The following is a 20960-nucleotide window of genomic DNA, read 5'->3' as shown; positions in this document are numbered from 1 at the left end:
AAAAAAAAAAAAAGGGGGGGGGGGGGGGGGGGGGGGGGGGGGGGGGGGGGGGGGGGGGGGGGGGATGAAGCAGCAAACCTGAACAAGAGCTCCATAGAGTTTCATGTAGGCACATAACCGATTTAGATAACTATCAACAGTTTCAATCTTTCCATCATCTTGAAAGCCGATAGCTCTATAGTAAGCTTCTTTGGTCTTGAATACTGACTGAAAGTTGCCATGCGAAATGTATTTATGCAAGCAATAAGGGGGGTGGGGAAAGTACGAATGAGGAAGGCAAAGGACAGAATCAAAAGTGAGTTAATTTAGTCTCTCGACTATTCTATTTTTCCACTTTTGGTCCTTGAGTTTAAAATTGACCAAATTTGATCCCAAATTATTGAAAATGTGCCATTTTCAGTCCAAAAATTGCTAGATTTAGAGGACCAAAAGTTGTAAAACTCAATAGTCAAGGTACCAGAGGTCCAGAACTAAAATTAATTCAATCAACTATGTCCATGTGCTAATTAAGTCATGATTTGAGAAAAATTACTTAGAAACAAGAACATCGATGCTATTTAACTACATTACAATATTTTAACCACAAATTGCACCAAAAGAAACAAAATGATAGATCACTCTGGAAGTTAAAATACTAACTGAATATGTCAGTGAAATATTAATTACCTGAGAGTAACTTATATGCTTTGGGACTGTATAAATGCATACTTTGTTCAATTCAGCTATGAGAATATCCATTGCAAGCGGGACCTGACGTCAAAGAAAATAGAGTAAAATCAAGAAATAAGAAGCTTTTGGAGCTAACTGATTCAGTTGGACTTGTATCACTTGTTAGCCATCTCAATATTAAGGGCAGAGAACAGAAAATTTTAAGGGTAAAGGAGATGGCAAATTAAATGGTACAATTACGGGTGTATTTTATTAGAATAGAAAGAAAGTGAAAAATAAAAGAGTCCATTTTGTTTTTCAAACAAACCATGAAGCTTTTAGAGCTAACTGATTCAGTTGTATCACTTGTTAGCCATCTCAATATAAAGGGCTGTGAATGGAAATTTTTAAAGGAAAGAGCACATTAAATATCTTTTCTGGTGGGAGGGTTGTTAGTCAACCACAACATATTTGTTAAGAAACTCAGACAAAGGAAGGAAGGATTCAACATCAATTAGAAGGATAAAATTATATTCATTTGTTATTTTCCCATTTTAATCAATTTAATCCCTCACGTTATTCAGCATTCCAATTTTAATTGCAACTAATTTAAAAATTGGAACATATTCTCAGTTTTTCAGAGCTTACTTCAGCATCTTTGTCCTGTAGACAATAATAACTACTAGTTACCTGAAATAGCAAGGAAGAAACAAGACGATTTACCTTTGATGTAACAAGAACAATTACACGGCCATAAGCATAAGGGATACTGTTAGAGTTTCCAGCACGACTCACACACCAGGAGACCACCTGCAATATTGCAAACAGGAACATGTTCAGTATACTTGTTTACTCCAAACCAGAATTATGAAGCATATGTTTGCAAAAATGAGCTTAAATACTTCATCATTGCATCAAGAACATACAAACCACCAAGAATGCTCCATACTCTATGCAGAAAAGGACACCATTAGAGAGAAGGGAGGAGAGGTATTCATCTTAACTCTACCATTCTTCAAGTATAATAAACTAAAACTACTAACCAAAAGAAGGAATGCGTATGATTCAAAAAGTTTCAGAAATCTCTAAGGCACCTTGCTTAGTATGCTTATATTAGAGAAAATTAAGCCAGTAAACTGCAAAGCCAGAGAAAAGAGTCTTACTAAAAACAATAATTAAACATTTACCTGTTCGGCAAACATAGCAATGCTGATGGATTGAGGACATGGTGAATAATTTATTAACTTAATCAACTCATCTGCTTTCACACTGTGGAAGAGGAAATAGTAGGTGAGCAGTGTATCAAAAACAATACAATTAGTTCAACTTCAAGAGTAGTTGTCCAAAAAGGTCTTATCATTTGGAAACTATAGGAAATAGACCTAGTTGCCTAAACATAGGTATCCTTCTCACCTGATATTTTCTTTTACACCAGAGATGGTTCTAATCCTCCTCCGCATATCACTTTTCTGTGTTTCATATTCCTGCTCAGAAAGAAGTTTGCCAATAATTAATGACATAATATAATACTGTATTATACACAAAATATTAATGTCAGTTACCATCCTTGGAATTAAAAATGTGGGGCAATTTGTTTTAACCACAATTTGTGTCCTTATTGATGAAATATTCATTATATCTCATCCTTGCATGTTAAAATATAAGGGATGTTTAATAGATTCTCAAGAAACAAATGTGAGAATTTGAACCCTACTTCAGCCACACTTTTTCAAGTGAAACATAGAGTACATGATTAAATATACACAGAAATTATATGTTCCTCCTCAGAGTAGAAAATGATAACATTTAACAAATCTAAGCAGAAAGCTCTTTTGATAATGATTACCCTTTTGGAGCCCAAACCCAGAGTCTCATTTTTTACAGCTAATTCCTTATAGATCTTCAATCTTTTCTCCTCTAAATTCAAAGCATTTTCTGCACCTTTGACAATCTTTCCTGCCACAATGCAAAATTACAACCTCAGAAGTCAGAAGGCAGACACCCATGACTAAGCACATATGTGATGTTCATTTTACAATAAGTGTATTGTGACTTGTGTCAAAAAGATATACTCATTTTGAATTGTAAATAATGAAAAAATTTCACCAGAATAGCTACGATCAAAATGCACCTCGTGATTGTAGAGAATTTTGTACATCAGATCCTAATTCCACTGCCTGCCCTGAGACCTTGTTTACAACCTCAGGAGCATCAGCTGTATTATTTTTAACATTCTCAGAGGCTTTCTTCTCTGCAGCCTCCTCAGCTGCTTTCCGCTGAGCTTCCAATTCAGCTACTTTTGCTTTTTCAATTCTTTCGGCTTCTAGTTTAGCTTGCATCTGGTAAATAAAAACTTATGAGCACTAACAAAGCTGAGTGTTCTATTTAAATTTTAAAATGTTCATTTTCTAACAAAACAAGAAGAGTATCATAGTGAATAAGTGTAATTCATAGTAGATAGAATGGTCCAAGAAAAAGGTATTTAAATGAAGTAATTAAAGAAGTCGATGGAAAAGATGGAACAGCAACAGCTCACATGGTCAAAGGATGACCATGAGAAATGTTGAACAATAAATTGCAGTCTTGAAGTTATATGTTGCACAAAACAAAGCAACTTTACCCAAAAAAAAATCCAAAACAAAAATAAATCTCTTAATAAATACAGTATTTGGTATTAGGAAAAAAAGAATAAAATAATTATAAGCACTTAAGTGACAACTATAATATAAAGGATAACTTCCCAACAGTTATAAAAATTAAATAAATAAATAAAACAAACAAAGGTAAGTGAGTCAAAAATATGCCATGGAATTTCAATAAGAAAAATAAAACAAATTAATCTGAGATTTTGGGGACACATAAGAGAGACATGTTAATAGTAAGGATTTCATATTCAAGTACATTTACAGGTTGTACATTTATCTGGAATATAAAGATATTAAATGAGACAGAATCAAACCTCTGCTTCAGCTCGAACTTTTTCTAGCCTAGCTTTCTCTTCCTGAAGAGCTTTCTCTCTTTTTTTAGCCTCTTCACGGGCTGCATCATCTCTTATTCTCCTTTCTTCTATTTGGGATCTATGTTCATGATCCCTTTGTACGGCTATCAAGTGATCATCAAGCGCTTCTGCACTATTATAATCCAATAAAAGTCAAGGATACCTAAACTCATACCAGAACACTATATAGGCAGAAAATGAAACAACTAAAAGAACATTTCTTGGTATATAACAAATAATCCAAACCGGTTAGTAGTATCTTATGGTTAAAGATTCTAAAATATCATGAACAGACTCATCTTTCTAAATATGCTTGAAATGTAGTTTTATATTTTTACATTGACATTCCTGATTAAGTAAATGTAGAAGTTTACATTTTGCGCTGATATTGCATGCCAAGTCTCCGATCCATTTCCTGTTGTGTTTCAGCATTCTTCACAACTTTTGCAAGTGTAGAGGCAAACTTCTGTTTTTCACCCATCAGATCTGTTTCTAATGCTAATATTTGTGTTCTAACTTCCTCCTGTTAATTACAGGAATAAAAGGGATGAGGTTTATGCTTTTGCAGGATAAACAGAGAAGCTTGTGAAACAAAATACTAGTGATGTTCATATACCCCTAGATTGCCAAAGTAGCAGCTTTCATGAAAACATCAAAGTACTTGGAATTGATTTTGAAATAGAACATAACTCTTACTGTTTTAAAACATCATTATATGGAGAGAATAGAATGTAAATGAATGAAGTTGCCTACCGTTACACTAAGATGATGGTCATGAGTTAACTCAGACAAAGCACCTTCCACCAACCCCACTTTATCCATTAGATGATGTTCAGCTTCAAAGGCTGACTGATCTTTTGAAATATCACTATCACTGAAGAAATATAGAATATCATATTCAGCACTAAAGAAAAGTAAGGACAAACAATAATCAAATAACTTAATTAGCAGTTTTAACATTATTAAACTAATACTAAACTATCAAGAACCTATCCATAGGCCATAATGTACTTTGTGTTTTATCATATCATTTCAAAGGGAGGAGAAACACACCTCAAATTTATTAAACATCATAAATTGTGAAAAGAGATTGCACATATAAATAATTAATAATCATTGTGAAAGTGCACTTTTGTATCTAAAATCTCAATGTTTCTTTAGTGGACAAAGTACCTTATATCTCATTGAGGCTTTCTATTGATATCATATGTATCTCATTGTTAATTAGTTGATTCAACACAATCAATGAGTAGGTACCTTGTATAGAGTTCGTCAAAGTTGAACCGCTTTCCCACAGTGGCAGATTGTTCAGAAACCTCATCCTCGCTATTGCTTACAATCTCATCCACCTGCATCACGAAACCCGTCCGAGCACCACTTTTTGATGTAGACAGATCCCTGAGAAAGAACAGAAAGCACATGTCATCACATGGATGCTAATTCACCATAAACTAATGCAGATACAGTCAACTGACTCATACTAAAATACAGACCGCGGTTGCATTTTGGTATAAGCTGGAAACTTTGGAGATGCAGTAATCTTCCTTTCAATTGAATTGAGCTCCAGTAATAGAGCATCAAAGCTCCAATCAGGTTCTGGATCAAGCGCAATCCCATCAACATTTTCAGGAACAGTAAGTTTGAATTTCACAGCTACCCTGCTCAGAAAAACTCCATAAATCAGCAAAAATTAATCACTTTCAGAAACATAATTCTTTTAATTCCCAATAATAACACAGCCAACTATTCCCATGGCAAGAACATTAAAATGTGAAATGCAAAAGAAAGAAGAAACAGAACCAAACTTGTATAACAATTGAGAAGAACAAGATATAAAATTCTTACATTGTGCTGTTGCGTCTGATGAATGATGAACGAAACCTAGATTAATAGCAGTACTCCTGGCACCAGCAATGACTCCTTAATAAATCGACGTTTACTTAACTCTCCACGTTATTGAACTACAAACAATTTTATTTCAGTGATTGCAAGTTAAAACCAAAACGTATACAATTTACTTTGAATTGAAAGTGGTTTGCAAATGTGATTCGCATCTAGAGCTTGAAGAACAATAAAGAAACCACTATAGTTTCACCCACCCACATAGAAAAAATATAACGAAATCACTACAATTCAAAACAGAAAAGTAATGTCTCTAAGACATTTCTTCGAACACTTTGCATTCACCAACATATTTTTAAAAAAAATTACAACATAAAACTTAGGCATCTTATTGATTCCCACAAAGAAGGCATTGGTAATTGGTTCTCATCATCTATGGACTCATGATGGAAATTTTTCACAACATAAAAAACCTAGAAGCCTCACAATAATATTTTTTTTTTTTAAAAAAAATTCAAAATTCAAAAATCTCAATAATGAAGCAAGTAAAAGGTATACCTGCAATGGAAAATTTGTTGGTTCCGAAATGGAGAACAGCATCCACTTTGCAGCAATTGAGCAGGATGAGTTCGATTTATTTATTTTTTTCTCTCTCTCTAATTTGGTTGTGCCCAAGAGAGGGATCAGATTTTTATTCCAACTCCAATTTGTGGCAGTACAAAGAAACTCATTTTTGATTGAGGGAGAAACTACTAGAAAGGTTAATGCCAGCAGCAAAGCAAGTCAGCAACCAAAGCGTGAAATATTCACCTGGAAGAAGAAATTTGAAGTTTAGAGAAAAATAGAGTTAATATTCAATGCAATTTTAATTTTAAAACTTCCACCTTACCTTTTTTAATTAGACTTGTCAAACAAAATCAACGTAACATTTTAATTCGCTGGAATATCATTTGATGTACTTTGATGTTTGAGAGATACTTAGGTTTCATTACCATATTGTGGAATTTGTTGGGATGGCAATGGTTACCTCCATTTAAGGGTGGGAATAGGCCAGGCCCCTTGTAGGGGCCTATGGCCCGGCCTAATTAAAGCCTAGTTAGGCCTAACTCGTTTAGTAAAAAGGCCAGGCTTGAACCAATTTCAAAAGCCTATTAAACTAAACAAGTCAGGCCTATATATACTGGCTCGGCCTTCAGGCCTACAGGCCTGGCCTATATATATGTGTGTGTTCTATTTTTATACCTAATATATATTTTTATATTTACAATAAAATCGCAAGTATATATAATTACCAAACTCTAACCCTCCACCTCCAAAATCTCATTCTAAATTATGATTCAACTATAAACATTGCTGCTAATCATGCTATATGTATTCTTATTGTTTAATTTTGTATTAACTGTTCTTACTGTTATAATATTTAATGAAATATCGCAACTTAATTATGTGAGTTGATTGTTTATTATTTATGATATTATATAGGATAACAAATAATAATACAATTGAACTTAAGTATTTGTTTGTAAATTTTTTACAGGTATACTTTAAAGGGCTTAAAAATGGAGGTCTTAAACAAGCCCAAAGCCTATTTATGATATATTTTGAAGCCTTTTTAAAAGCTTATGTATGTCGCAAATTATTGCATGGACCATGGTCCACACAGCTGTAGGCTTATATATGTTAAATAGGCTTTTAAAAAGGCTTTAGGCCAGGCCAGGCCAACTGTAGGCTCGAGCTTGAGCCTTAAAAAAAGCCTACATGCAGGCTCAAGCCTAGGCTCAGGCTCTAGATTTTCATAACAGGCCCAGGCTTAAATTTCTAAAGCTCGTCTCGGCCTAGCCTATTTCCACCCCTACGGCTCCATCACCCGACTCATCTTGTATTTTGTTTATTTATTACCATCTCCAATTTGTATTGGATGGACTTTTTAAAACCTACCACCACTTCACCGGTGCGGGTGCCTACTACAAGTACCCATAAACTTACTTATAGGTTGGGCCGAACAGTAAACTTTTGCTTGTAACCGGAAGGTACGTTTACTTCTCGGCCACATAGGCGAGAGGTGTTTCTAGTACTTCTCAAATTCGAGATGTGTGTTTTACTTCTCGATAGTTTTGTCGCATCACAAATATCATATTTGTACTTATCATTAATTTGGAATATGGTTTTGGTTCATACTATGTCAATCAGGCCCGAAATCAATGGGCTAGTCCGATAAAACTGAAACCACAGGGGCAAATTATGCCATGGACCCGAGTCCATTTTACAATGTGGATCCGGGTCTATGTTCACAAAATTAGAATTTTATGTTCACAATTTTAGAACTCTATATTCACAATTTTAGATCTCAATATACAAAATTACATTACTCAATATTCACAATTTTTGAACTCTATATTCACAATTTTGTTACATAGATTCAAAAATTGTGTTATACTGATGAACATAGAGTTTTGATACTATTGAACATAGAGTTATGAAATTGTGAACATAGAGTTATGAAATTGTGAACGTAGAGCTATGAAATTGTGAACATGAAATTATGAAATTGTGAACATGGGTAATGAAATTGTGAACATGGAGTTATGAAATTATTTACATGGAGTTATGAAATTGTGAACATGGACCCGGGTCCATGGCATAACAATTGAACCACAAGGCTATAGCCCGATAAAAAACATTAGTCCGATGAGCCGAAACGGATAAGTCTGATGGCTCGATAGACTAACCCGAAATTAAATGGGCTAACCTGATAACCCGAACCATTGAAAAGTATTCTTTATTATAGAAGTGACGTGAAACATAACATACATATAATTTAGAGCTGAGTTCATCTTTGGTATTTTTTTCAGTACCGTCATAGCAGGCCGGGCCGTTAGGCCGGCCCCACCGCGGGCTTTCGCAGGCCGGCCCGCTAGGCCCGCAGGCTAGGGAACACTCAACCCTAGCCCGCCCCATGCGGGTTGCGGGCCCGCGGGCTCTTTTTTTTTTCCTTTTCTTTTTTTTTTGTACAAAAAACTCTTTAAAAAGATTAAAATCAAAAACACATTACACTTTATAGTTCAAAATTAATAATCAAAGTTCATAAATCAATAAATCATAACTAATTAACTAGTAATGACTAATGACATATCAAAATTAGTATCTCACTGACTTACTGTGAAAAAAAATAGACATTAATCACTAGACAATTAAACAAATTTAAACAAAGTAATGAATCTTAGTACACAAACTTAAACAATAAACAATTAAACATGATAAATTGCTATTTGCTAATATCTTAGTAATTGCGGGCTGCGGACATGCTAAACAAAGTATATTACTGTGAAAACAAAATTGACATTAATCACTTGAAGTTTGAACCTTACCTGCGGAATGCGGATGCCCGAGGCCGGAGAGAAGGATGGAGGCAGACTGCAGCGGCTGGAGTTGCGGGCTGCTGCAGTGGCTGGAGACGCGACGGCAGAGGCTGGCGGGCTGGCGGGTGGCTGAGGGGCGTCCGGCGAGATGGCGGCTGGCGGCAGGCGGCAGTGGCTGGACTGCAGCAGGAAGCAGTGGCGAGGGGAAGTCTGGTCGGCGGTCGCAAATCGCAATCCTCGTCTTCTCCTACGGCGGTCGCAACTCGCAAATCGCAATCCTGGCTGAACTGATCGATTTAGGGATTTAGTATTTTAGATTTTTAGTGATTTACTCCTACTCCTACCCTACGTGGGCTAAGTGGCTAACTTAAAATATTATATATATATATATATATATATATATATATATATATATATATATATATATATATTTATTTATTTATTTATTTATTTATTTATTTATTTATTTAATATAATGTCTGGCCCGCGGGCCTTAATTTTTAAAACCCTAACCCGCCCCACTGCGGGGCGGGGGCGGGCCAACCCGCGGACCTCGACCCATTTTAACAGCCTTATTTTTTTTATTGGGTACATTTTTAAATAAAATTTTAATAAATATATTACAATATAAATTATTTTTATAATAATAAATATTAAAAACTCCTATAGATATTATATTATAGTGTAGTTGTCTAAGCGTATTAATTATTTTTAGTTAGAATTTAAAAATGCTGATTTATATTAATTGAATTATGTATAAATTTATATTTATTAGTGTATATGTCATAATTTGAAATATACTTATAATTTATTTAACATTGATATAATTTATAGGTAATATTTTATTTTTACTTTAAACATTGATATAATTTATAGGTAATATTTTATTTTTACTTTAATTTATAATTATAATAGAGTTCTTACCCAAAATGGTCCCTTGACTATTTTTTTTTTTCTTAATTTTACATTTCAACTTTCAATTGCACCTAATGTAATTAATTGACTTTCAAAAACTCTCCTATTTTAGTCTTCCGTTAGGTTTAATTATAATAATATATTATTATTAATATAAACCAAGTGGATGTAATGCCTGAAAACATGGTAGTATGGAGTGGATAATTATATCCCCTAAAACATGGAATGTTTTATGGGATGTGGGGTAGGAAAAAACACAAAACATGGATTAGTGGTTGTTGATTATGACATTATGTTTTGTCATCTTTGTTTGCTATGTTTATATATGTTGTAGTAATGCCGTAGGAATTGTAATGGAGTGAAGAAATAAAAAGCAAAGCAAAATTCAAAAAAGTTTCCTAGCTATATTCCTTCGTCCTTTCTCCTCTTTCTCTCAATTAAATACATAGATATATTTGATTAAATATATCTAACATTTGGTATCAGAGCCTATCAACCTTCCAACCCTGAGATATTTTTTCTAGTGAAATATGGCCAATAATTTCAATATTGTATGGTCGGGTCCTAAATTAGATGGGAAACTCGATTACAATTATTGGCAAATTATGATGACAACACATTTGAAAGCTCAAAATCTTTGGAGCTATGTTGATCCCGGTCTACCAGATGGAGCTGATGCAGCTGCGACACGGCGAGATCAATTGGCGTTGGGACAAATTCATCAAGGCGTCCATTACTCTATTTTTGGGCATCTAGCTAGTGCTCAAACGGCAAAACAAGCTTGGGACATCTTAGAGGTGTCACACAAAGGAGTTGATTGGGCGCAGAAGTCTAAGTTGCAGTCGTTGAAAAGGTTGTATGATCGTTGTGAGATGACCTCTACAGAAACGGTAGATATGTATTTCTCTCGTCTTATTGATCTTGTAAATAAGATGAGGTTATACGGAGACACAATTGAGGATGGTGCAGTGGTTGAAAAAGTTCTACGAACGATGCCGATGAAGTATGACCATGTGGTGGCTTCAATAACAGAGTCACACGATACCGATGACTTGTCAATTGCCGAGTTAAAATGTATGATCGAAAGTCATATTGAAAGGATTGCGTCAAAATCGGAACCACTAGCAGAAGAAGCTTTGAAGAGCCAAGTCACCTTTAATATGATTAGCTCTAATCAAAGAGGTGAAGGAGCTGGTAGAGGTCGTGGAAGAGGTAGAGGAGGTTTTAGAGGAAGAGGACGTGGTAACTCAAATCAAGGAAGGGGACGAGGTAACTTCAATCAAGGAAGAGGTGGAGGTAATAATACCAAGCAAGGTAAATTTCCATTTAATTGCTACAATTGCGGCAAATATGGACACAAAATTGCAGATTGCTGGTATAAAGAGGATGATCATGAAAATCAAGCAAATGTTGCTGAAAAATCTGGTGAGAGTCATGAAAATCAAGCAAATGTTGCTGAAAAATCTGGTGAGAGTTCTACTGAATCTGAAACCTTAGCTGAAAAATCTGGTGAGAGTTCTACTGAATCTGAAACCTTATTTTTGGCCAGTAACAGTTTGTCTGCAGATGAAAACATATGGTTTTTGGCCAGTAACAGTTTGTCTGCAGATGAAAACATATGGTTCTTGGATACTGGATGTAGTAACCATATGTGTGGGAAGAAAGAATTGTTTTCAGACTTGGATGAATCAATACGATCTGAGGTGACATTTGGAAATAAGTCAAAAGTGCCAATTTTGGGAAAAGGTAAAATCTCTATTCAATTGAAGGATGGTACTCACAATTTTATATCCGATGTTTTCTATGTTCCTGCATTACACCAAAATTTGTTGAGTATGGGACAGTTGTCAGAAAAAGGATATAAAATTAATATCACTCAAGGGTGTTGTACCATTGTTGATGCCAATGGAGTTTTGATTGCAAAGGTAAATATGTCTCAAAATCGACTATTTCCTTTAAAAATCAACCATGCACTTCTTACTTGCTTTAATTATGAGATCCGTGATGATAATTGGTTGTGGCATATGCGGTTTGGGCATTTTCATTTCACCGGATTAAATTATTTAGCAAGAAAGAAACTTGTTTCAGATTTGCCGATTATTAATGTTCCTGAAAAAATTTGTGAAAGTTGTTTGATTGGGAAGAAACATAGAGAACCTTTTCCTGTAGGCAAGTCTAAGAGAGCCACAAAGCAATTGGAGATTGTTCACTCAGATCTGTGTTCATTGGAAGTCCCTTCAAATGGAAGTTGTAAGTACTTTGTTACCTTCATTGATGATTTCAGTAGAAAAGCATGGGTTTATTTTCTCAAACAGAAGTCAGATGCATGTGATGTTTTTCAACAATTTAAGGTTTTTGTTGAAAAACAAAGTGGTTATAAGATTAAAATTTTGAGAACTGATAGAGGTACAGAATATATTGCATGCGATGAATTTTTAAAGAAAAATGGTATTCAGCATCAAATGACAGCTAGGTACACTCCACAACAAAACGGAGTGGCTGAGAGGAAGAATAGGTCTATCATGGACATGGTGAGATGCATGATGAAATCTAAAAATCTGCCTAAACCTTTTTGGGAAGAAGCTGTTGCTTGTGCTGTTCATGTGTTGAACAGGTGTCCAACTAAAAGTGTTCGTGATAAGACACCTGAGGAAGCTTGGAGTGGGAATAAACCCTCTATCAGACATCTCAAGGTTTTTGGATGTTTGGCATATGCACATGTGCCAGATCAGTTGAGAAAGAAGTTGGATGATAAAGGTGAGAAGTGTATTTTTATTGGTTATAGTGACACTTCAAAGGCTTATAAATTGTATAATCCTGAAACTCAAAAGGTTGTTATAAGTTGTGATGTCACTTTTGATGAATATGGTGCATGGGATTGGTCAACTAAAGAAGAAATGCCAGTTGTTCCCATTATTCCTGATAATGAGCACTTGGTTTCAGACAATGCTCAGTCTTCTTTACAGCCAGAGTCATCAGTTCGGAGATCTCAACGCGAGCGTCACTTACCGCTCGTTTGGAAGATTATGTTTTGGGTAATGATAATGACTTGACTGATGAAGAGATTGTTCAGTTTGCTCTTTTTGCAGATGGTGACCCTATATTATTTGAGGAGATTACTACAGAAACTCATTGGCTTAAGGCAATGGATGAGAAGATGTGTGCCATTGAAAGGAACGGTACTTGGGAGTTAACAGACTTATCTCCCGGAAAGAAGCCAATTGGAGTAAAGTGGGTCAACAAAACCAAATACAAGTCAAGTGGTGAGATTGACCGTTTCAAGGCATGGTTGGTAGCAAGGGGTTACAAGCAACAATCAGATATCTTTTCAAAGCCATTGAAGACAAAGATATTTCTCAAACTGAAGAAGAAGGGATGACGAATATATCCAACTTGGTTTAAGGGGGGCAATGTTGTAATAATAATTATAATAATATATTATTATTAATATAAACCAAGTGGATGTAATGCCTGAAAACATGGTAGTATGGAGTGGATAATTATATCCCCTAAAACATGGAATGTTTTATGGGATGTGGGGTAGGAAAAAGCACAAAACATGGATTAGTGGTTGTTGATTATGACATTATGTTTTGTCATCTTTGTTTGCTATGTTTATATATGTTGTAGTAATGCCGTAGGAATTGTAATTGAGTGAAGAAATAAAAAGCAAAGCAAAATTCAGAAAAGTTTCCTAGCTATATTCCTTCGTCCTTTCCCCTCTTTCTCTCAATTAAATACATAGATATATTTGATTAAATATATCTAACAGGCGGCAGCGGCTGGACTGCAGCAGGAAGCAGTGGCGAGGGGAAGTCTAGTCGGCGGTCGCAAATCGCAATCCTCGTCTTCTCCTACGGCGGTCGCAACTCGCAAATCGCAATCCTGGCTGAACTGATCGATTTAGGGATTTAGTATTTTAGATTTTTAGTGATTTACTCCTACTCCTACCCTACGTGGGCTAAGTGGCTAACTTAAAATATTATATATATATATATATATATATATATATATATATATATATATATATATATTTATTTATTTATTTATTTAATATAATGTCTGGCCCGCGGGCCTTAATTTTTAAAACCCTAACCCGCCCCACTGCGGGGCGGGGGCGGGCCAACCCGCGGGCCTCGACCCATTTTGACAGCCCTATTTTTTTTATTGGGTACATTTTTAAATAAAATTTTAATAAATATATTACAATATAAATTATTTTTATAATAATAAATATTAAAAACTCCTATAGATATTATATTATAGTGTAGTTGTCTAAGCGTATTAATTATTTTTAGTTAGAATTTAAAAATGCTGATTTATATTAATTGAATTATGTATAAATATATATTTATTAGTGTATATGTCATAATTTGAAATATACTTATAATTTATTTAACATTGATATAATTTATAGGTAATATTTTATTTTTACTTTAATTTATAATTATAATAGAGTTCTTACCCAAAATGGTCCCTTGACTATTTTTTTTTCTTAATTTTACATTTCAACTTTCAATTGCACCTAATGTAGTTAATTGACTTTCAAAAACTCTCCTATTTTAGTCTTCCGTTAGGTTGGTCGTCAAACCAACGTTAAAATGGAAGCTAAGGCAATATTATCCTTTCCCCTCATTGACGCCTTTGATACCTGCCGTTCACCGAGTTAACCCAATTAAGAACATATACGAACAAAAAATCCTAATTTGCACAATTTCGCAAAATTTTCAACAAACATATTAGAGATTTAGTGATTAAAATTAATTAATTTTAAATATTAATAAAATAATATTTGAGTTGGATGCTAAATCATATCATGTTGATACGATAGTGATGACGTCAATGTCATGCATCAAAGTTAATGATCAATTTCTTGTTCAAAAACTAACGATCAATTTTAATGAGTGGTGTTAATAATTATCCTTTAATATACCATTTTAAAGGTACATAACTAAATTGACCAAATTTTTATTATGCCTTCTCCAATAGATAAAATTTTGGTGTTGTTTTTTAGGAGATTTTGTAAGTATGATTAGAAAGAGAAAATGAGGGTGGAAGAAAAAAAAAAGCTGACAAAACAAATAAAAAAACTAAACAAAAATAATATTACGCGCCCACCTGGGCACGAAAGTGAGGCGCAGTTATTATGCCAAAAGGTATGCTCCACTGGGACTGACAAAATTTGGAAATAGCAGGAGAAAAATCCAGTTTTAATTTCATCTTCTAATTTGTTTTAAAAAATACACATGTCAGTTTTTTTTCTTCTTAAACTTTGTGTCTAAGAATGCTATTGGGGATGGCCTTAGCTTTACAAAGTAAGTAATTTTGATACAATACGTAAAAATAAGGAATAAGGGTCAAATATGCTACTGAACTACACATAAAAATGGAATTAGGTCATCGAACTAAAAAACAATGCAATTGGGTCCCTGAACTACACAAATTAATGCAATTCCATCCAAAATGACATGTTTTACCTGGTGTGCCGGTTATCAATTTTAAAAATAATATTTTAAAATAATTTTAAATAAAATAAATAATTAAAATTAAAATTGAAATTAAAAAAATAATAATAATAATAAAAAATACCGGTTGGAGACGAACCGGCCTCGTCTCCATGGCCGGAGCGTCATCTTCGTCTCCGGCTCCGGCAAGGAGACGAAGGTTCTCCTGGCCATGGAGACGAAGGTCGGCTTCGTCTCCGGCCGACAGTTTTTTTTTTAATTTAAATTGAAATTTAAATTAATTATTTTATTTAAAATTATTTTAAAATATCATTTTTAAAATTAGTAACCGGCACATCAGGTAAAACAGGTAATTTTGGATGAAATTGCATGAATTCGTATAGTTCAGGGACCCAATTGCATTGTTTTTTAGTTCGATGGCCTAATTGCATTGTTGTATTAGTTCAGTGGCCAATTTGACCCTTATTTCTTAAAATAATAATTCATCGGTCCCTTTTTATGTGTTGGTTAAGCTTAATTCGAATTATTTAATTACAATTTAATTTTTGGAAGCCTTAGATTCTTTAGGCTGAAAATGATTAAGAAAGTTTAGAATAGAGGGAATTATGAGTGTTTAAAAAAAAAAGTTTAGTATTGATATATGAAATTTGTGCATTTATAAACTATATCAAAAGTACTATCAAATACAAAGATCAAATTTAAAAATTATTGTAAAATGTTAGAGAAACTAAGTGTGGAAAGAATCATTGATTTTATCAATAAATAATAAATAAGACAAACAAAATGAGACAACAAAAATATTCATTATTCAAATGAACTAATAAAAAGTTTAGTATTAAAATCATCAAATGTAACAGCATTTGCTATAATTATTACAATGGGTAAAATTTTGAATTTTTTAGTTACAATATCTTTTACTTATATGATAGGTCATGTGAATGATGAATGTGTAATTTTTTTTAAAAATAATTTATATGGCAACTAATAGCTAACTCGACCATAAACATTATATAATTTTATGAAAAATGTGTACTATCTTTGTAACTTGTTTAAGATTTTAAAAGTCAAAAATATATATAATTATTGACACCACTTTATGTTATACTGAATTTACTTTCAAAATTTGAAATTATAAATACGAAGGCAATCTCACAACGGACAAAAACAAGGTCATACAACAATATAAAAAAGTTTAAACTTATTGTAAACTATTTTTTTTTTTAGAATTATCGAATATTATTCATCATTCAGTTTAATATATATATAAACGTATAAAACGGGTTATAAAATTTATGAAATTTCCAAACGATGAAATATGAAATATGTGTACTCAAAAAAAAAAATGAAATATGTAGTTTTCAAAAGAGTAATATTACATACTCTTTCTATATTTGACCTACAATCTAATTCCTCTCCTAACATAATATTATCTGATTGGACTTTTGAATATTTGATTATTAACTAAATTATTTTTTAATTGTGGGGTCAATCAATTCATGGAAATATAATAAATGAAAGTCATGTTAGAAGAAGAAATATCAGAGGAAAATTAGGTGGGGTAAAAATGAGTAATACTATACGTACTCTCACATTCAACCTCATTTTCTACTACATGCTTACATGTCACCCTTTAATCATTTTAAAAAAATTTGGGCCACCGTTTTTATTACTTTATTTTTATCTTCCTTCTATAAAATCAAGACATGTGGCATGAGGTTTACTCTTTTGGAGTATAAATATTTTTAGTTTCCAAAAATGAAAAAAAAAAAAAAACTGTCCAAAGATGACTTTTTTCTGTTGGTTTTCTTAATTAACCTACTCAAGCTTTAAATAAAAAGGGGAATGGGAATTAATGTTAAAATTTTTTTTTGAAAGGAGTGGGGGCAAGAGAACCGTTAAAGCACAGATCAACGCGACGGTGCCAAGGGCAAGACTAGCCGTTATATTCAAAATATACAAAACTGAGTGGCGAGTGCCGCTGTTTGAAAGTGGATTATATCCTTCCTTCCGCATTTCCTTTCATAGTCCATTTCCCTAAAACCCATCCTCCTCAAGAACAAGGCATAGAGAGAGAGAGAAAACAAGATTTGAGGGATACTCTTTTACCAAGGTAAATCAATTTAATTTATTTGATCGATTTCAAGGAGTTCTCTTCGTATTCCCCACGGCTTTTTTCATGTTTTTGAACCGAAAGTCTTGATCTTTAATCGAAAATCTTGTAGGTTTTCATTAGTTTTTTTATAGGATTATTTTCATGATCTGGGTTCGATTCTTGATTTTTTTTTTTCAAGGGAAATTTTTTTACAGTTTGATCTATCTTTTCAGTTTTTTTTTTTTTTTTTTTCCCTTGTAGACTAATTGTTTCGGATTTGCTTAGTGATGGGATTTTTGTAATCTGACGATTCTTTGTTTTATTTAGCTTTTCTAGTCCAAGATGGCTGGATCAGAAGAGAATTACCCAGGCGTTATCAGGCCCTCAAATCTTCACGGTAAGATGAAAATTTCAATGTTTTTTCCCCTTCTCTCTTTCTCAAATGGTTTTAGATTTACTTTGGTTTTGAGTTCACTTGATCTTCTTACTTTGGGCATCCTATTTTGATTGTGTTATACTGGAAATTTTAGGTGGAGGGGGTTTAATGGCTGGAAGGGGGAAACTTGATGCAGGAATGGGACAAAACCGGAGGGCGTTAAGCACCATCAACGGACCTATACAGCATCCTTGTGCTGTCTACAAGGGAAATGTCTTCTCAGAGTAAGATTTCTGAAACCCCAGTATTTCATCTGTTTTCCCCCTTTTGTTCTGAAAAAGATTTGGTAAATGACTGTGAAAAAGATTTGGGTTTTATTGATTATCATCCTTGTTTGCTAAATCTGGAATGTCTTCTTCTCAGATTAAGATTTCTGAAACCTAGTATTTCATCTGTTTTCCCCCCTTTTGTTCTGAAAAAGATTTAGTTTTTCATTATATATTAATGGTTGTGAAAAAGATTTGGCTTTTATTGATTATCATCCTTGTTTGCCAAATCTTGGATGTCTTCTTCTCAGATTAAGATTTCTGAAATCCTAGTATTCATCTGTTTTCTACCTTTCAAATCTGAAAAAGATTTGATTTTTCATTACATTAATGATTGTGAAAAAGCTTTGGCTTTTATGATTATATCATCCTTGTTTGCCAAATCTTGAATGTCTTCTCAGATTAAGATTCCTGAAACCCTAGTATTTCATCTGTTTACCCCCTTTTGTTCTGAAAAAAAGATTTTTTTTCCCATTATATTAGTGATTGAGAAAAAGAATGGCTTTTATTGATTACTCTCCTTTTTGTTTTGCCAAATCTTGATAGAAATATTGCCAATGTCTCTAACAAGAACCCACCTCCAGGTCATGTTCATCGTCCAGTTACAAGGTCTGATAATTGAAAGGAAATTTTTTGTTTGAATGACCATGATTTTAAAATTGCCTTCTTGCTGTTTCCATAGGAATTCGGCTGCACAGATGGCTAACAAACAGCAACATCAGCATCAGCAACCATCAACCATTCAGGTTAATATTTGCCGGGATTATTGTTTAGTTTAAGTACTCTATATATGTTCAGTTCTATATTTTAGATTCTGACCAATTTCATTGGAACAGGCCACTAAGCCGCCTCTCCATTCAGCAACACATATGAATCACTATGATGTTGAAGATTACAAGGCTGCTGCTGATGACTTTGCTGTCCCGATGTTTGTGCAACACACAGAAGCTATGCTGGAGGAAATAGAGGACGAGATGGTATTAGGCCGTAGTGAACCTCGAGTGTGGTTTTGGATGTTTTTTGGATGATTGTTGATTTGTTCTTGATGCAGGATAAGGAGGTTGAAATGGAGGATTTAGAGGAGGAGGATATAATCTTGGATATAGACAGTCCTGACAAGAAGAATGCACTTGCGGTAGTTGAGTATGTCGATGACATATATGCTTACTACAAGAAGATAGAGGTGAGGCAAACTTGTATAAAATCTTGATTATTTTGTCGATTGTCCACATTTTGAGGATATAATCTTGGATCAATGTTTAATTCATTTTTCACATTTTGCGATAGAGTTCTAGCTGTGTACCCCTAGACTACATGGATCAGCAGCCTGATATTAACGCAAGAATGAGAGGCATTCTCGTTGATTGGCTCATCGAGGTAATAACCAAAGACCCCGTGTATCTTCTCAATCTTTTTTATATCAAGAGAAGGGAGTAACTTTACTGACTGATGGGGAGGTACATATAGGTACATTACAAGTTTGAATTGATGGAGGAGACCCTGTATCTGACTGTGAATCTCATAGACCGATTCTTAGCTGTCCAACCGGTAATGAGGAAAAAACTCCAGCTTGTTGGAGTAACAGCAATGCTTCTCGCTTGCAAATATGAAGAAGTGTCTGTTCCTGTGGTGGAAGATCTCATATTGATTTCAGATAAGGCTTACACCAGACAGGAAGTATTGGACATGGTAACATCTTTTAAAAAAAAAAACTTTATTCTAACATAAACCGAATCCCCCACTGTCCTTTCATTTTAACTTACTGCATATTTTTGAAACAGGAGAAGTTAATGGTTAACATGTTACAATTCAACATGTCTGTGCCCACACCATATGTGTTTATGAGGCGGTTTCTTAAGGCTGCCCAATGTGACAAGAAGGTTAGTTGGAAAAAAAAAATCCCTTTTAAGCAAACTCGGATATACTAATTGACTTTGAGAAAAGGGGGTCATGTCTTACTGTTTTCTGATATTGATACAGTCGGAACACATGGCTTTCTTCATGATCGATCTATGCCTTGTTGAGTACCCGATGCTGAGGTTCCCGCCTTCTCTGTTAGCAGCTGCAGCAATCTTTACTGCTCAAAGCGGTCTGAGCGGCTTCCAGCAGTGGGATAGAACTTGTGAGAAGTATAGCGGCTACGCTCAAGATCAGCTCTTGTAAGTAGCCAATCTGCCATTTTTTTTTTGAGTACTATTGACTCTGTTACAATGTAGTATATGTTCATAGCTACTTTCTCAACCAAATGAAACACAAGGAGCCAATATCTCCTCAACTGTTACAATGTAGTATTTGTTTGTTCTTTTTTGTTGTCTTGATAATGAAACAAACTTAAAGAAGTGATGAATTTTTGTGTAAACAGGGAGTGCTCAAAACTGATGATTTCTTTCCATCACAAGGCAGCAACTGGGAAACTTAATGCAGTGTACAAAAAGTACAGTACCTCCAAGTATGGCCATGTTGCAAAGTATGAAACTGTGAATTTTCTTCCAGATGATGAAGCTATGGTGGTTTAGGTTACTAGTTTTGTGTACCAGGGTAGGGTGTCGGGGTTTTGGGTTATTCAGCAACATAAGTTGCCCTGGGTGCTCTACTGTTATTTCATCAAGACAATATATTCAGTTGGATTGATTCTTAATATGAATTTTTAAGTATCTTTGCATATAAACTAGCCTATTAAGAGCAAGATATAAATATTGCTGCATAAGTTGGGATTATAAGTTGCTTCATCAAGTATCTTTGCATAAGTTGCAATTCCTTTAATCTTTTGGGATTATACAATGATAATCATCCGTGATATTGAATTGGCTGCAGTTTTATTATGCTTCATGTTTTAAAATTTAAATCTGTCAAGTTATTCTAGTTTTAGTAGCAATTGAGATTAATTATTGACGGTGTTAGTGATAGTTCTCAGAAAAAATATTTTTTATAAATTAAAT

General features: G+C 34.0%; 2 protein-coding genes across 6 annotated transcripts in view; one reads left to right on the top strand and one right to left on the bottom strand.

Moving 5' to 3' along the window:
- Positions 1 to 9184, bottom strand: part of LOC116007037 (protein GLE1) — an 11087-nt gene extending 1903 nt beyond the window's left edge. The window contains exons 1-15 of one of the 2 annotated variants that reach the window (XM_031247605.1): positions 8857 to 9184; positions 6047 to 6298; positions 5492 to 5607; positions 5140 to 5317; positions 4904 to 5044; positions 4400 to 4520; positions 4021 to 4169; positions 3608 to 3779; positions 2780 to 2987; positions 2495 to 2604; positions 2062 to 2132; positions 1836 to 1917; positions 1372 to 1458; positions 667 to 750; positions 79 to 207 (exon numbers count right to left, since the gene is read on the bottom strand). In XM_031247605.1, the coding sequence (XP_031103465.1) occupies positions 79 to 207; positions 667 to 750; positions 1372 to 1458; positions 1836 to 1917; positions 2062 to 2132; positions 2495 to 2604; positions 2780 to 2987; positions 3608 to 3779; positions 4021 to 4169; positions 4400 to 4520; positions 4904 to 5044; positions 5140 to 5150 (1365 nt within the window). In that variant the 5' untranslated portion in view covers positions 5151 to 5317; positions 5492 to 5607; positions 6047 to 6298; positions 8857 to 9184. The remainder of the gene's footprint in view (positions 1 to 78; positions 208 to 666; positions 751 to 1371; positions 1459 to 1835; positions 1918 to 2061; positions 2133 to 2494; positions 2605 to 2779; positions 2988 to 3607; positions 3780 to 4020; positions 4170 to 4399; positions 4521 to 4903; positions 5045 to 5139; positions 5318 to 5491; positions 5608 to 6046; positions 6299 to 8856) is intronic. The other variant, XM_031247604.1, reaches the window with a different exon arrangement.
- A 7974-nt stretch (positions 9185 to 17158) lies between these two features.
- On the top strand, positions 17159 to 20742 carry LOC116007153 (G2/mitotic-specific cyclin-2-like). 4 transcript variants are annotated; one of them, XM_031247754.1, is made up of 12 exons: positions 17159 to 17337; positions 17647 to 17716; positions 17892 to 17979; positions 18568 to 18630; positions 18704 to 18767; positions 18858 to 18998; positions 19073 to 19204; positions 19309 to 19398; positions 19489 to 19710; positions 19803 to 19901; positions 20002 to 20180; positions 20384 to 20742. In XM_031247754.1, the coding sequence occupies exons 2-12, from the start codon at positions 17662 to 17664 to the stop codon at positions 20535 to 20537; spliced, it is 1287 nt and encodes a 428-aa protein (XP_031103614.1). In that variant the 5' UTR covers positions 17159 to 17337; positions 17647 to 17661; the 3' UTR covers positions 20538 to 20742. The 4 variants fall into 4 exon arrangements, with proteins under 4 accessions (XP_031103614.1, XP_031103613.1, XP_031103616.1 ...); XM_031247753.1 differs by having other exon boundaries at positions 17850 to 17979; positions 20384 to 20741; XM_031247756.1 differs by lacking the exon at positions 18568 to 18630 and having other exon boundaries at positions 17160 to 17337; positions 20384 to 20741.
- Positions 20743 to 20960: the final 218 nt, after the last annotated feature.

The sequence above is a fragment of the Ipomoea triloba genome, chromosome 15 (genome assembly GCF_003576645.1).
Source record: "Ipomoea triloba cultivar NCNSP0323 chromosome 15, ASM357664v1".
Classification (NCBI taxonomy): domain Eukaryota; kingdom Viridiplantae; phylum Streptophyta; class Magnoliopsida; order Solanales; family Convolvulaceae; genus Ipomoea; species Ipomoea triloba.
Note: the sequence above shows the minus strand (reverse complement) of the source record. Positions and strands in the feature narration are given on the sequence as shown.